This window comes from Bombus pyrosoma, linkage group LG17 (genome assembly GCF_014825855.1).
Source record: "Bombus pyrosoma isolate SC7728 linkage group LG17, ASM1482585v1, whole genome shotgun sequence".
NCBI classification, from domain to species: domain Eukaryota; kingdom Metazoa; phylum Arthropoda; class Insecta; order Hymenoptera; family Apidae; genus Bombus; species Bombus pyrosoma.
The window spans coordinates 2,838,671-2,855,698 of record NC_057786.1 but is presented as its reverse complement, the minus strand read 5'-3'; the positions used below and the strand labels follow the sequence as shown (position 1 = coordinate 2,855,698).

At 33.2% G+C, this 17,028-nt stretch overlaps 1 protein-coding gene across 3 annotated transcripts in view; it reads left to right on the top strand.

The window, feature by feature from the left end:
* LOC122577052 (trafficking kinesin-binding protein milt) overlaps nucleotides 1-17,028 on the top strand; it is a 100,677-nt gene that overhangs the window by 26,391 nt on the left and 57,258 nt on the right. For 2 of the 3 annotated variants that reach the window (XM_043748133.1, XM_043748132.1), the window contains exons 3-4: nucleotides 8,739-8,843; nucleotides 16,814-16,918. In XM_043748133.1, the coding sequence (XP_043604068.1) occupies nucleotides 8,739-8,843; nucleotides 16,814-16,918 (210 nt within the window). Of the gene's footprint in view, nucleotides 1-2,791; nucleotides 3,527-8,738; nucleotides 8,844-16,813; nucleotides 16,919-17,028 lie in introns of those variants that run through there. The other variant, XM_043748135.1, reaches the window with a different exon arrangement.

The window sequence follows — 17,028 nt, the reverse complement described above, 5'->3', positions numbered from 1 at the left end:
ATCATTGTCATTAGCGTCTCGAGTATCTGATTACCACGGTTACTTGTCGATATCTGTAACAATCATACTTGCTCTAGTCAATATCTTCTCTATTGTATAACGACAACGTTTAATCACAACGAAGGTTTCTTTCACGCCCTTAACCCCAACTCTAATCATAACGCTTCTCCGACATATATATATATATATATATATATATATATATATATATCACTTTGTATAATATATATTGTACAAATACATTGTACTGTACAATACACGTTATGCAATTTATTGTATATTATACAATATTATTCTATATATATTTTTATATATTTATGTCAAACTGGAGAGAAATGTCCTTTTATATATATATACAATGTTCACTTGTACAGTACACAATTATGTATCCATAAAACAATGAACATTTCTGTCCAGTTTAATAAATAAATATATATATATTTCTATATATTCTACAATTTATAATTAATTATATATTCTGCATATTAATATTGTTAAATATATGTTCTACAAGTGAACAGTATATATATATATATATGTTAAACTGGAGAGAAATTCATTGTCTTATGTGTACAGTTTCATTAAATTATTTCCTAATCTAAATATGATATTTAAACGATAGCTTGGAGCAATGTTCAGAACAACTAGAACAATCTACAGCAATTTTTAAATATTCCATTATCAAAAAATGGTCTGGTTAATAATTCACTTTTTTGGCGTTGTTCCTGAAACCTTTAGAAACAGATGATTATCTTTTAGAGCAAACGTGTGGAGCAGCTTGGAACAACAATAAAAAGTTTAAAATTTAGAAAATCGGCGGCCAACTTGATATAGGCCACTTAAACTAAAATATTAATTCAAAAAAGCTACAGAAAATTTCAAACAATACTAATTATTCTATCACCTATTAAATAAGTCGTTAAAAAATATCGTATTGGGTTGAACAGAAAGTCCATTCCGTTTTTCGCAGCCAGACGAACCTAACCTTAAACAATGGCTGTTAACCTCGGTTTAATTTAATTGTAACCAGATGTCATACATGATCAGTTAACTGTAGAGTGGAAAACAAACATTTTCCCAAATATTTGTTTCTCGTTGGCATGGCACCAGCTCAAACATTGTTCACCACATAAGTTCACAACATAAGACTACACGTGTCAAACGTCACGCGACAAATATCCGTGCAACTTAAATAGGATGTTCTACCCCATCTACCATATTCTCGCGATCTTCCACGCCACGCTATTACTCATTGCGCTCGTTACAAAACTAGCTCGACGATTAGAACTCGTCTGTTTTGGGGAACCGAGCGATTATACGCCAATGGAATAACGACTTCACCACAAGGATAACGAAAAGTCATCGAAAGGTTAAACGCGTTCGACGATGGTAAATAATAGACGTAGGGGAAACAAGATATGCTTCGGTTTGGCCGTAAAAACGAAACGACCTATCTTACCGTTCAACCCAATGAAACAACAAGAAGAAAGAAGCTACAGCCAATGGAAATAAAGCTACTTTATTCATTTATTTATTTCAATTAAAATCTCCACACATTTGCTTCATTACGATTTGTAATAAAATTACAGCTATAAATAAATAAATTGCTTCAAAATAATATTGTCAATGGTATCGATCGTCTGAAATCTTCTCTATCAGGCAAAGCTTTAGATTTAACGCGACTGTGACAGCACTGACATATTTGCTCCACACTTATGCGCCATATTTGATAATTGTAGTTTATGGTTTTCGATGTAGCTGGAACATTTAAAATTCGCCCACTGACGTAAGTTACGACGACCATTCACCTAAGCAGTGCTCCCAGCATTTGAAGCAGGTGCACGGTGTTTCGAATCAGCTGACGAGATAATTTTACGATTCTGACGGTGATGCCGAAATAACTAACGTACTTCGTTGCGTGGCTCTAAAAATAACCGACCTATAAAGGGTCGGTCATTTTACGCTCTCCTACTTTAGCGTTCATTTGTCTAACGCTGAATATAATACCGATAAGTAGATTACGGATCTTTATGCAAGTTCATGTTTTCACGAGCACGATTAAAATGGTAGAACCTAGGCAGATATTTCATTTTCCTGTTAAGTATGAGAAGTACTATGTTGTAATGTTATTTGGATGCTTTGTCTGTTTTTGCAATGTTACGTGCGTTTTATGTATTTTTGTATTTTTAAACTTTTCATGAGATTCCGCAGTCCATCGATAGCAAGCTGGTAAATTAATTAACGTGGACCGATTCAAAGATTTTCACAATTTTCTATTTTGATCGATCTGTCGCGAAGATGTGTTGGAAAACGAGGAAAAGGTGTTACGAAAGATTCGCGGAATCGAATTTTCCCGGAACAGCGTTCTGTTGTTTAGCCCGTAAACCTCATTAGAATTAAATGAAAATTAATTGAACATTACAAAAATTCGTAACATTGAAAAGAAATGAAAAATATACGAGTCGCTGTAGGAACAGTTATTTGCAAAAATTATATTTATCCCGTGGGAACGTCATCGGTTCTAGAGCCTAAAACTTGGTCGACCTGATTCGCGAGGTTTTTATTTTAGCCGGTAAATTTCGGTAAATTCGATCGTCAGCGGAATGAAATTACTGCAAGGTGTGAGATAATAAAAAAATGATGATAGCGAGTAAAATTTATAGAAATCGATGTTTTTCGATCAATCTATTCAGGGTTCGTAAAGAAACAAGATTGGCCACGAGCCAATAGATTTGTGCTATTTTGTTCGGTCTGTTCGAGCACTAAGTTCTCACTCGACTCGCGAATCCGTCTGATCGTTTCCTTCACTCAGCAGAATTTCAATTTCACCAATTCTACTTTTTAATAAGAACTCGTTGCAAATTTAACTATTGGTGACATCATAAATTTCGTGAGAAATTTTAACGTTACTTTCCTCGACTAGAAGAAGTGTCCTGTGAAATTATAAGTAACAATTACCGTATAAATAAATTAGAGATATGACATAAAAAACGTGTGCTCATCGCTTCCTTCAATGCAGCATAATGTCATTGGAACGTTCGTAACGTTTATCAACTGTCAATTACATTGACATTGGGAACATCTGTTGATCATTTTTCTCGGTTTCTCCTTCATTTTCTTCCTTTTTGCACTTCTTGATACCGAAAAATAATATTGTAAACTCGTTCGGTATCGTAAAGCTTTTTATTTGGTGTTTACGTAGTAGTGATGCACTTTATGTGCCAAATATAAAGTATATCTAACAGGTTGTAATATATACATAAAAAGAAATTAAAGCTACGTATCCACTGACAATAAATACATGTGGATAAGTGAACAGTAATATTACACGAGTGAAAAAATATTCTAAACATAATTAAGCATTGAAGTGATTGTGTTCAGAAAGATAGAGAGGTTCGTGTCTAAAATGAGTTAGAATTAAGGATTATGTACTTAAGAAGTGCTGAGTCTAGTCGGCCCAGTGGCCCTGCGAGACTTAAAAAAATCCTGGAAAAAAAGGAAAGCATTCTTAACAAATGGAGAAACGGTACGATTCTTTACCAGGCATTCTTTCCACTTTTTAATTTACGCTCAAACCGTATTGCTTTATTCAGTTCCGAGCTGCGTATTTTGTTTCTTTAAATCTCGAACATCTTCGTTATTCGGTTCACGATTATCTATGTACAGAGTGTGAATAGAGCTTTGTTATCGACAGAAACCGACTTCGCATTTTGCTTTGTATCGTGTTCACGCTGCTAGGTGGCAGCACCGGAAACATTACATAAACCTGCACTGTTTTCAAAAGTCAGAGTATTTTACGACTTAAACGCTTATTTTCGTTTGTCGGGAAATGAAGAGCTTCCCTTCGATTATATAATTTTGTATCTTTAAATAATTTTCCTTGAGAAATAACGCACTTAAAATACTTTTCAACAAATAGGAAGTGAGTACGAGAATTCTAGCTATGTATGACTCTTATGTGGCATGACGTTGATTCGATATTTAAAGTACGGTCGATAAAAGAATATGTATTTACATATGTAAAATTTGCAATTGACTGTTATTAATAAATCACGTATATATAATTTTTCTGAAATTATTGAAAATATATATTCAATAAGTTTTTTCTTTTTTTATTCATTCCACGGTATTCACGATTAATTCATCAAGGGAAATGTTTAATAAATGTAACGTATATATTAAAATCAGTCTTTCATATACAATCAAATTTGTATGCATTGCCTAGAAATGGGAAGCGATGCCATATTTAATATATCGTAGTATATGTATTAGTAAATCTGAAAAAAATACAATTTGACATTTATTACAATTAATTAACGTAAGCCACGATTCTCGTATTAGAATCTGTATTAGCAATTAGTAAAGCATTTTGTAGAAAGTTGTATACTTATATCAGCGCTACAATCTTTTTGGAATATGTACTTAAATATCTCATAAATATGTATACCAAAGTGTCTCTAGAAATATGTAAAACCGTTTGCGAATAGAAATAATTCTAACTTTACAATTCCTCGCATTTAGCTTCGCTAGAGGAAATGAAAAGTAATTAATAACTTCTTTTACGTAGAAATGTGTGGTAATAGGTTATGTTCATAAAAAATATATACAAGGTGTCTCATTTCTATCCCGCCAAATTGTACGATCAAAAATAAGAAGAAATGTTATACAAACGTAAGATCGTAAGCGTTGTATCACAAAGTGACAACAACAATACGAAAATTATAAGTGACTGGATTCTCGTTCGATCGATTGATCATGTTTACTGAAGTTGTCGTTCTAATAAATACAAAATTCACATCCGTTTCCATGCAGAATCAGACAAGAAACTAGTCACTTATAATTTCGGTATTGTTGTTATAACTTTGTAAGGAAACATTAATGATCCTATGCTTATATAATACACCTTTTTATTTTTAATTATACAACATTCTTTTTTAATATCTATTTTACGTTTATAACTGGTTCTGTTGAGCCAACCAGCAGATAACCGTACAATATATTATTACAACATAATAAGCAAACAAAAATAATATTTACGCATACAAAAACCTATTCGATCATACTATTAATTTTGATATGAAAATTATTATGTTACTAATTTATGACGATACATTCGATCGATTGTTAAAAAAATAAATTAAAATTTTCCAAGAGTGGATCCGAATTTTGCGTCGAATCGTACTTTACGATGGGACATCAATGGCAACAAGTTGTCAAGCTGAGCTGACAATTCGTTTCTGAGAGATACGGCAGGTGAAAAATATGAAAATTCATTAACGCGACAGCTCATACGTTACGACGTATGTTTATGTCAGTGTGGTAATTGACAAGATTGTTGCCAGAGGTTTTGCCGATTGCTTACAATAAATTTGAACTTAGGTTTACAAAATTCATATAGCCGATTCAATATAGCGGGTGATATATTTAAAAAAAAACACCTGTTACAGGTTCATTTATTTTTCTTGATTTTGTTCCTTGGAAATGATGATGGATACGTATATGAGTATTGGATATGAATCACATAATATTGCCATATCCAAGGAACCGTACAATTGGTATAATGTAACTGCAATAGTTAACAGTCGGAAAGTTACCACTTTGGCGTGCGTAGTAATATTCTGCGATTAATTTTCGTGTAGTTTTAACTTTACCGACAAGTATAATTTTCAAACAAGCTGTTTCAAACAAGCTTTCTGTTATGATAAAATAAATCATTGTTAAAATAGTAAGTAATTATTATAAGTGGAGTAATTACTATTAAAATTATTATTATAAAATATTACTTTAAGTTTGAAAACTCCATTTATAACTTTTTAACATCCGAGTTCTTTGAATGAAAGTTTTATGGATATTAGGACATTTCTTTCGGTCATTGTGAATTTTGAAAATCTAAGTTCGAGTTCGTTGTTAGCAATCGGTTAAAGGTCTGGCAACAATTTCTTAAATATAGAAGTCTGTAAGTCGAAGCGTATGATGAGCTAACATGGTTAATGAATTTTCATATTTTTAACGTTCTGTGTCTGACAAATTAATAGTCAATTCAACTTGACACTTTCATTTCGTCATTAGGCATTATGTTCCATCCAAAAATCATGAGACCAAAAAAGCGCAATTTTTTTGGTCACCCTTTATCGGAAATGTAGAAATTTTCACTTATTTGAAATTCGAAAATGTTCCAGCTTATTTGAAATTTGAAAACGCTCAAACTTATTTGAAATTCGAAAATGTTCCAGCTTATTTGAAATTTGAAAACGCTCAAACGTACTTGAAATTTGAAGATGTTTAAACTTATTTGAAATTTGAAGTCGCTCAAACTTATTTGAGATTTGGAACTGCTCAAACTGACTTGAAATTTGAAAATGCTCAAACTTATTTGAAATTCGAAAATGTTCTAGCTTATTTGAAATTTGTAAATTTTCAAGTTTATTTGAGATTTGAAACTGCTCAAACTTACTTGAATTTTGAAGATGTTTAAGCTTATTTGAAATTTGAAAATGCTCAAACTTATTTGAAATTCAAAAATGTTCCAGCTTATTTGAAATTCGAAAATGTTCCAGCTTATTTAAAATTTGAAACTGCTGAAACTTATGTGAAATTTGAAAACGCTCAAACTTATTTGAAATTTGAAAATGCTCAAGCTTATTTGAAATTCGAAAATGTTCCAGCTTATTTAAAATTTGAAACTGCTGAAACTTATGTGAAATTTGAAAATGCTCAAACTTATTTGAAATTTGAAAATGCTCAAGCTTATTTGAAATTCGAAAATGTTCCAGCTTATTTAAAATTTGAAACTGCTCAAACCTATGTGAAATTTGAAAACGCTCAAACTTATTTGAAATTTGAAAATGCTCAAACTTATTTGAAATTTGAAGGCTCTCAAACTTATTTGAGATTTGAAACTGCTCAAACTGATTTGAAATTTGAAAATGCTCAAGCTTATTTGAAATTCGAAAATGTTCCAGCTTATTTAAAATTTGAAACTGCTCAAACTTACTTAAAATTTGGAGATGTTTAAACTTATTTGAAATTTGAAAACGCTCAAACTTATTTGAAATTCGAAAATGTTCCAGCTTATTTGAAATTTGAAAATGTTCAAGCATATTTGAAATTTGAAAATGTCCAAGCTTATTCGAAATTTGAAAATTTGCTTTGGTATTGTTTGATATTGTACAAAGAAATATAGCATAGCTAAACTTAAATAATCACAATTACATGCGCTCAAATTATAGAAGAAAAATGTTTCTTTTCTACCTAGAAGTCTCTGCACCTAATTTTCTCTTAAATTCACTTCGTTTCTTCCAAATTATCAACAAATACATATCTAGGGTAGTGCAATTATTCAAACCTATCATCCAATTATAATGCCAATTTAACAGCAAAAATTTCACCAAGACGGAATTAAAAAATGTCTTTCTATTCTAATTGTTAAACCGTATCGAAAAACAATCTTTTTTTATATACGAATAAAAAATCACTGAAGAAATCGTGCACTCCATTAAATGCGTGCATGATTGCCTATCAGATTGAGTGTTGGTATAAGTGGTTTTGTATTTCTAGTTAATTTAGCTTGACAGTATGCAGTAGAATCGATTACATCAGTGTTTCTCATAGTGATCGTTAGACAATGAGAATTGTTCTACTACAACGCAATTTGATTCCTTTCGCCATATATATCACATGCTTTCAATTTAACGAACTTAGATAATTTAGTAATTAATAAACTTCACTGCTGACGATTAAGATAATTAACTACGATAATGTTCCCTATTTTTCTTTTCTTTCCTCTTTATTTATTTTTTTTTTTTTTTATCGCATGATAATCTCAAACAATCTGATGGAATAATTCATAAGAAGACAAATTTGAGAACACTTTTTCGAGTAATGCCACACCAATTAAGTGTAGCTCGTTAGATCTTGTCGTATCAAATCAGCACATTAAACCCTGTCTTTGTAAGCATACGTATCACGGTTCGATGATCCCGCTATGAGAAATGAAGAGGATCTTTGTAGAAAATACATACTTTCCAGCTGCATTGTCATAATTACTTTTGGAGAGAAGATTCCATGCAATTCATTTCATCAACACATTGTAAAACACGCGTAAAACGTCTGACACTTCCAAGCAGATATGCATCGCAGAAGCTGCAGAAATCTTGCAAGCTTATACGAACAAATCACATACAGTATACTATATTTCACTTATAATAATAGCTACGTAGAAATTGTTAAATTATATTGTTTTGCGTCGTTTTAAATGTACAGTGATAATTAATTAATCAGCTTTATCAGAAACTTGCACGTAACGTGTTGGATGAGTGAGGATCGTAGCGGTGTAAGTCGATTGGCTGGTTCCTTCGTAAAATAGCGTGCAACGTTCATTGTTACCAGAAATTTATCGTACGTTCTCAGTGCACGAAAACGTATCACGGAAGACGGTAAGATTGTAACATCGTTAATTAGGAGGAGATGATGTTTGTAGGATTTGAAATGCTACATTCTAATTATCAGAATCTCTTGACTTGCACTGCCATGATTTTCAACACTCCAATGATACGCACGTCTGTGATAGGAGAAACAAATTGCTATAAATAAGGTGCACAGTAAGTGAGAGGTAAAATTTTAGGAGGATTTCTTACAATTTAATCGATTGTTCAATATAAATGTTAAGTATAACCGTTAAAAGTGATTTGACGGATTAATGAGAGTAAAATATAAATACGAAATTAACTGTATTGTAGAGGTATGCAGTGGAGCTGAACTGCCAGAAGTTGAGATCATCAGTTTGCTAGAAGAACAGATACCTCGGTACCGCCTGCGAGCCGATACTCTCACCCAATTTCAAGGTAAATATGAACACATTATATATAAATGTAATTCATTGCACGTAAGTATAATTTATCACATTAAATGTAAATGTAAATACATAAAGAAAAATGGAGGTACGATGGAACCTGCGGTATCCTAATTTAGTCAGCAGATGAGAGAATTCTACGACATAGAAACGAATAATAGAAACAGCATCTGTTATTTATCGTATTATCGTTCTGTTCAAAATCATCAAAATGAGAAAGAACGCGATATAAAGTAAATGTAGTGCATCTTTTGAATTATTATAAATTATTGAATTAATTAAATTGAAATCGGAATTGAATGAAATTTAATTGAATGAATTTAATTATTTATGGATTCTACAGCTTCTTTACTGGTGAAGCAAATTTTGTTAATATTGACTTCAATGGAAAGTTCGTCTCGTTTTTACGGCCAAACTGTAGGACTTTCACGTCTACCATTTTCGATCGATGTATGCGGCATTCCTTTCGAGGTCTTTTTGTCATCCTTTTGATAACTTCGCTATTCCATTGGCGTAGAATCGCTTAGTCTTCCGAGAAAAAGAATAGTTCCAATTTATTTTTCCAGTCTTGCAAAGAACACGAGTTCTTATTGTCGAAGATAGTTTTGTAACGAGCGGATAAGTGATAATATGAGCGTGCAAGATCGCGAGAATATGGTAGATGGGGCAGAAAATTTCATTCGAGTTGCACCAATATTTGTAACGTTTGACACATGTAGTTTTCCGTTGCCTCGGCGAAGCATGTTTCAGTTCGTGCCAGGCCATCAAAAAACAAGGACTTTGGAAAATGTTTGTTTTACACTCAACAGTTGACTATCAATTAATCATCAATATCGGGTTAAATCAATTGAATTGTGGTTAAAAGCTATTGTTTAAACTCTTGCATTATCTTGATAAACTATGGCAGGCCATCAAAAAAAAAATATTTCGGAAAATGTTTGTTTTACACTCAACAGTTGACTATCAATTAATCATCAATATCGGGTTAAATCAATTGAATTGTGGTTAAATGTTATTGGTTAAACTTTTGCATTGTCTTGATGAACTATATTTGAATTGATGGCAGGCCAACAAAAAAAAAGACATCGGAAAATGTTTGTTTTACACTGTACAGTTGATTATCAATGAATCATCAATATCGGTTTAAATTAATTACTTTGTAGTTAAAGCTATTGTTTAAAATCTTTGATTTTCATGAACTATGTTTGAACTGGTGCCTGGCCAACAAAAAAAAAAGACATCGGAAAATGTTTGTTTTACACTGTACAGTTGACTATCAATTAATCATCAATGTCAGGTTAAATTAATTAAATTGTGGCTGAAAGCTATTGTTTAAACTTTTGCATTGTCTTGATGAACTATATTTGAATTGATGGCAAGCCAACAAAAAGGAGACATCGAAAAATGTTTGTTTTATACTCAACAGTTGATTATCAATTAATCATCAATGTCAGCTTAAATTAATTAAATTGTGGTTGAAAGCTATTGGTTAAACTTTTGCATTGTCTTGATGAACTATATTTGAATTGATGACAGGCCAACAGAAAGAAGACATCGAAAAATGTTTGTTTTATACTCAACAGTTGACTATCAATTAATCATCAATATCGAGTTAAATCAATTGAATTGTGGTTAAAAGCTATTGTTTAAACTCTTGCATTGTCTTGATGAACTATGGCAGGCCATCAAAAGAAAAAATATTTCGGAAAATGTTTGTTTTACATTCAACAGTTGCCTATCAATCAAACATCAATATCCGGTTAAATCAACTGAATTGTGCAAAAACTGTTACTTAAACTTCTGCATTGTCTTGATGAACTATGTTTGAACTGGTGTCTGGCTAACAAAGAGCAAGGACTTTGGAAAATGTTTGTTTTACACTGAACACTGTTAATCAATCAATACCAGTTTCGACCAATTAAATTGAGGTTGATAACCGTTGTTTAAACTGAGGTGTATCTCGCTACGAAAAACAGAACGAACTTTCTACTTCAGCCGATACACTGCACTGCTTTATTATATTCTGTTTGTGTCTCAAACCATCTACGGTTCCTCTCTCCAACGCCATAAACAATTTAAAACAAGAAGGCGTCGTCTTCTGCTTTCACTGTGATCTTCTTTTTCTCAACACGAAGACTTATTCGACTTATCAGTCGAAGATAATATTTATCGAAATTCCGAAACTTTGTCTCAGAATATATATCTCTATACTGGTATTCCTCTATTGCTGATTTATCACAATTACTATAAAACAGCACAGCATAGATATTTATTTTTCATTTGGATTAATGTTTTCCTACTTGTCGGAACACCTGAGTAATTTTTAATTACACGTTTCTGCTTTTCACGTCATTAATTATCAATCTTCTAGTCGCAGATTTCTGCAACTTTTCCGCCAGTTCCACGCCTTTTTCTAATTTCTCATGTATCTCTTCTTTCCTGTCCAAGCTTCTTACCACACGTTTCCTCTTTGATGTCGTTAGACACGAGATATTAACCCGTACAACATTAGCTTCGTCTCAAAGTAATAGGAAAATAATACGAAATTACAGAAAACACACGTAAGTGTCCTTTGCCACACAAGCAAAAGATATTCCGCTAATTGAACCTTTGGATAGTGGAATGTTCGAATTCCAATAGAACATTCGACTAATGCAGGTTCCAACGTAATACAAGAGAAGTATCATACAGGGTGGCCTGTAACTTTTCGTACAAATTTCTCCACTTTGTTCTATCCCATTCGCAACCGCCGCGGTGTCCAACTGACTCAAACTGCATACAGTGGATGAACGTAACGTGTCAAGTCGCTCGGTGTGTCTCACAAGACGTGTGCTATTTCTGTATCCGCCTCGAGTGTCTAATTATTTTGCCACGAGCCTTCGTTTATTATTTAGTGATAGTATATTAATTTCTTCCGACCTTTCCATTTCTATTTCTTGAAATATTTATTCTATTTAACATCCCCAGGTGTCCTTCGGTTCTACGCCATGCGATATCCACTGATATCCACTTTTCATTTTTTTCATTTTTCACGCCACAGTGTTCGTCACAAGATTCTCTTCACTTGCTTCAACAATTCCACTTTCTATTCTATTTTCACTGAATGCGACCCATTGAATATGACAGATTACATACGATCAGCTTGCATATGTATGTTCCTCTAATACAGCTCCATCGTCAGGTTCGCTGTTGTCGTTATAAGAAACAGGTCATGCAATTAGAGCTCCGATGAAAATATGTCAGAGTGAAGATTTAGCACTAGCAGCATGTGACCGGCGAAAATATCTCACTCGGAGCTGGACGTACTGCTACGTCGTCGGTGACAACCACCTAATTTGATTTTGACGTAGCGGTACGTCATCGGTTGAGAATCGATTGACCGTTTGAGTCTCAACCAACGCTGTTCACATTTTGTTCCGAAAAGTCCCAGGACGTTTGAACGTTTTGTATTTCATTGTTATCTTCTCAGTAATTTTTATTGAAGAAAACTTGAGATATTTATAAACTAATAGTACACATGTATAATAATGTAGATGTATCTCATAAAATAACAAACTTTTTTCCTGGAACTCAAACGGTTAACACGTTGAATGCCGCGTGGGTCACCGGTGGCGCACCAAGATTAGTAGAAATACATAATTTGAACAAATTTTGTATTATTACCATCGTTACTACAATGGTGTGACGAAATTAATGCAGTATAAAACATATAAAAATAGCTTTATTTATACATGAAATATACATCTGTTATGTGCGCCCCCCCACCAGTGGCTGTCGAACATGGAGAAATCTCGCTTTTTCCGTGTTTTACCTTAATGAACGATAACCTTAAGGAACGTTTCAACTTGAAAGATGTTTGATGGCAGTTAAGGGCCTTGAGAGTAAAGTTAAAAATGCTAAATCTTGTGACGGTTCTTTAGGATTATTGCGGGTCCGAATAAGTATGACCGAGGGATGGATTATGGTTTATGGTAGGTCCCGGGACGTAGCAACATAGAGCAATTATTTAGCAACGCGAAGACACAATATGAAATAACCGATAATGGCAAAAAATAAATGAATCGAGCAAAATTGCACTACAGCGCGATGGGGTTCACCAGTGACCCCAGTGAGATAAATTCATTAATGATGATTATACACCGTAACATATCTCTTGTAGGTAATATTTCAACGTTATATGTATCGCATAATAAAAAATTCATCGTGGCGCCACAGCCAAACCTTGTATTGTGCTGGCAACTAAGTGATTGCGGATTTTGCCATTAGGTGGTATTGACAAAATCCGCAATCACTTAGTTGCCAGCCCAATAAAACTGTTGTGGTATTCAACGTGTCAAGGAGCTTCGGGAGCTGATCGTGCGTCCAAAAGCAAGCAAAACACGTGTTCTGTCTGTCTTCGTTTATGAGATGCAACGAATTTTCTATTCTGATGTTGTGTCATCTAATTAGATTCACAGAAGATGCTTGAAATGACCACTTTGCATTTCAAGGTAAAACTGTACATGTCTTGTCATGCATCCGGCTGCACTCTGTACGGTTGCTGGTGTTCACCGATTTTGTCGAAGAACTTGCTCTATTCTCAGCCCCAGTATTTCAACATTTTCCATAGGTTAATTATCATATAGGTTTACAAACGTCGTTGTTTCTCATAAACGAAGACAGATGGAGCGCATGTTTACAGGAACTTTCTCCATTGATTTTAAATGTCAAAGAGAGCCCCACATTTTCTGTCACACTCTGTACATTGTCAATACGATGTGTTGAACCTCAAATATTCAGAATGATATTGGCAATAACATTGATCGTCTGAATTTACGTGAATAAACTTGGCGAAAACAAAAGTAAAACAAATCCAACAAAAAGTCCATACGTACTTCATGTATTATTCACAAGTTACGTATAAAATCGATCGAATAACGTAAAAGTTGGCACGGAGTGATTCCTTGTGGAAAAACAGGGGGGAAAATATAGCGTAGAAATTTTTCTTCTCGGCTTAGTTTCGCAGGAAATCGAGTTTGAAAATTTATCAAGTAGACCGGAACATGGCTAATTTCGGATAAGCTAGAACCAAATAATCGACCAGAGGTCGTTGCACGTGCGAAAATAAATCGAAAATGTGGAATAAAATTTTCCTGTTTGTGGTTTCGTTCTACTTCCAAGGAAACTGGTGTATCATCAAATTTATTTCTCTTTGAAACGAAGCGTCCTGTGAACAAATTTCATTTCACATTTTCCACTTGTTTTCACACGTAGAATGACCTTCTGTCGATTATGGAGATCTGCGCATGTTCGAGTATACTTGACAAATTCTCGAACTCGATTTTCTCGTAAACTAACCCGGGAGTGAAAAATTCTGTGGCACATTTTTGTCGTATTTTTCCACGAGGAATCACGTCGCGCTGCGATTTCACCCTGTATGTACGTTCTCACGTTTCCATTTCAAAGCGTCGCGTGACCTTATCGATAGGAAACTTGTTATCGACATAGTAAAATGTTAAATACATCGCAAAATACCTTGTACCGACATAGGTACATTTTAGTACACAGGTCTATCGAATCTGTTGTGGATTAAATTTCGTTGGAACTTTTTCTAATTTCTGCAATTGCAGTGTCGATTTTCCTAATTAACTCATTGTGATACACGTGTATATTATTAAGAATATTAGCATTATTAATATAGTATTAATATTGATACAATATCAGTATTATCTTGCCCCTTATTTTATTATATTTTATATTTTCTTAATGAAGCATTTTTACGATTATTTTGTCACGAGACCCTTTCATCGTATTTCTACGTACAGAGCGCGCTGATAGAGTCTATGCAGCAAAATTATAGGACACTGCACGCTGAAACAAGTACACGTCGTAGATGTCATTATCATACGTACATTATCAACAACTATACGTGCTAGTAGTGCAATTTACTTTTGAAACTTTATGGTGGCGCATAAGCTGAACTCAATTATTACAAGGTCTTCGTCAAAGATAAAATAGGCAATTCTGTTACAAAGACCATGCAAACTATATTGTTCGACAATTTGAACGTAATAGTATTTCTAAAAGAGTGTAATGTTGATAACAAGATCCGACGACGTCGGTGTATAGAAAAATATATAAAATGCATTCTGCCAGGAATTTTCTCGTTTTCGCTGTTGGTGTGTTTGTAAAAACGTACACTAGTAAGCATCAAATCTATTACATTATAACACTTGCAAATCGTCTTTCAGACTTGTATATAAATCTAATTGAGCCAGCCTATTTTCACACAGCGTTAATTACTTCGCTTACACGTAAATTGAGGGTAAACTTGCAATTTTATTATATTGGCTTGTCCCGAATGTTTCTTTCGTTTTATGAGGAAGTAATGGATGCACTACATTTTTCGTTTCATTGAATTATGTGTGACCCATAGTGTTCCAGTAGAATATTCTATAAAATAATAATAGAAAACCAAATAATATAAATAAAAATAATATTACATATAATATAATGTAATACAATTATGTTATAATAGAAATAATATAAAGCAGAAATAATTACCATTGTCATTTCACTCGAATGTGTTTCATTGTTACGAGTATTATTATTGTGATACCTTATTTAGGATAAATCATTTTTATTCACGAAGTAGTACGAAAATTTGTTATGAAAACGCGAGAAAATTGAAGTTTCCGAAAGGAATCAATATTTTTTCGTTCAACTTAACATGATCTGTAATATTCCGACTTGTAACCTTACGTAATGACTGTTATATAAGCAACGTTGGTTGCTAATGATCCAAATGTCTTGATGCGACCAAAAAATCTAAATAAAAACAAAATATTTTTATTATACACACGTGCATGAGTATGCGTGTGTTTTAGCTCCCTCGTTTACTATAATTAGGCTCCAGATTCTTATACATTTATAGAAAACTTGAAAGTGCAAAATTACGCGCAATGTGTATAATGTGAAAAGATGTACAGGGTGTCTCATTTTCATCGAGCCAAACATCTCTTAAACTGTGTATTATCCGAAAAAGTGACCCATTAGTGGATAAAACACGTCGTGTTTCAAATGGGACGTCTTGTGATGGCCACCAGATTTGTATAGGCGTTCATCGAGATCTTCAAGTTTTTTTTTTTTATTATTTATTTAAATTTTACAATTTGTCCAGTAGGACATTTGGTAAAATATTATAGCTTAAATATTTGGCAAAATATAGCATGTGGATGGTTACCCCCAGTGGGATACCATCTTCGTGTTTGTTAGGTTATGTCCTTTGTGCAGATCTTCAAGTGATCTTTGTCTCTGTGAATGAAACTGTACATTTTTTTATACACCATCCTATGCAGTTTTTAATTCTCTAGAAGAAAGTATTAAGGTACTTGTATCTGAAAATGCTTGGTTTAAAAGATATCTCAATGTTAACTTTGTCAAATTGTGGGTGTACGATAAGCCCCACAAGACTAAAGTTAAAATATCTTTTGAACTGGTCGTTTTTCCACCCAAGTACCTCGATACTTTTTTGTAGAGAACTAAAAAATACATCGAGTGGTTATAAAAGAAAAATGTATAGTTGTATTTAAAAAAAATGAAGGTTAGCATGAAATGTCGATGGTGTGGCCACCTATATAAGATTCGTGGCTATCACAAAATGGCTTACTGGAAACAAAGTAAGTTTTATTTGAGACACTTTTTCGAATAATGTGTAGCTTGGGAGCTATTTGCGTGAATCGATAAAGATAAGGCAATTTGCATTAAAGTATTCGAGGTACAGTTCTTTCTATAATACTTGGTAGCTAAATCAATTTTCTACCTAGATTCTACTTTCTCGATTATGTTCTCAAAGATGTGAATTTGTATAAAATGGTCTAATTATAATTGCTATTTTCTTTTTCTTGTCGCCAAATATATTTAAGCGTTACAGGTAGTTATTTTATAAATATTCGTATGACTGATGTTGTTTATTGTTTATAGGATACGAGAACGCGGATTGGTTCATCCCTTCACCGGCCCTAAAATCAATAGACGTTGACTTAAAATTGTCACCGGAGCAAATCCGGGAGACTCTCAATTATTTCAGTAAGTAATTGTTTATATCAATTCTTTTATCGCCGTCTCTCCTGCTTCTCTACGCTAAACGTTAGGCAAATCGCTTTATATTGGTAAGTGTTACATCGTTTCTTATACAG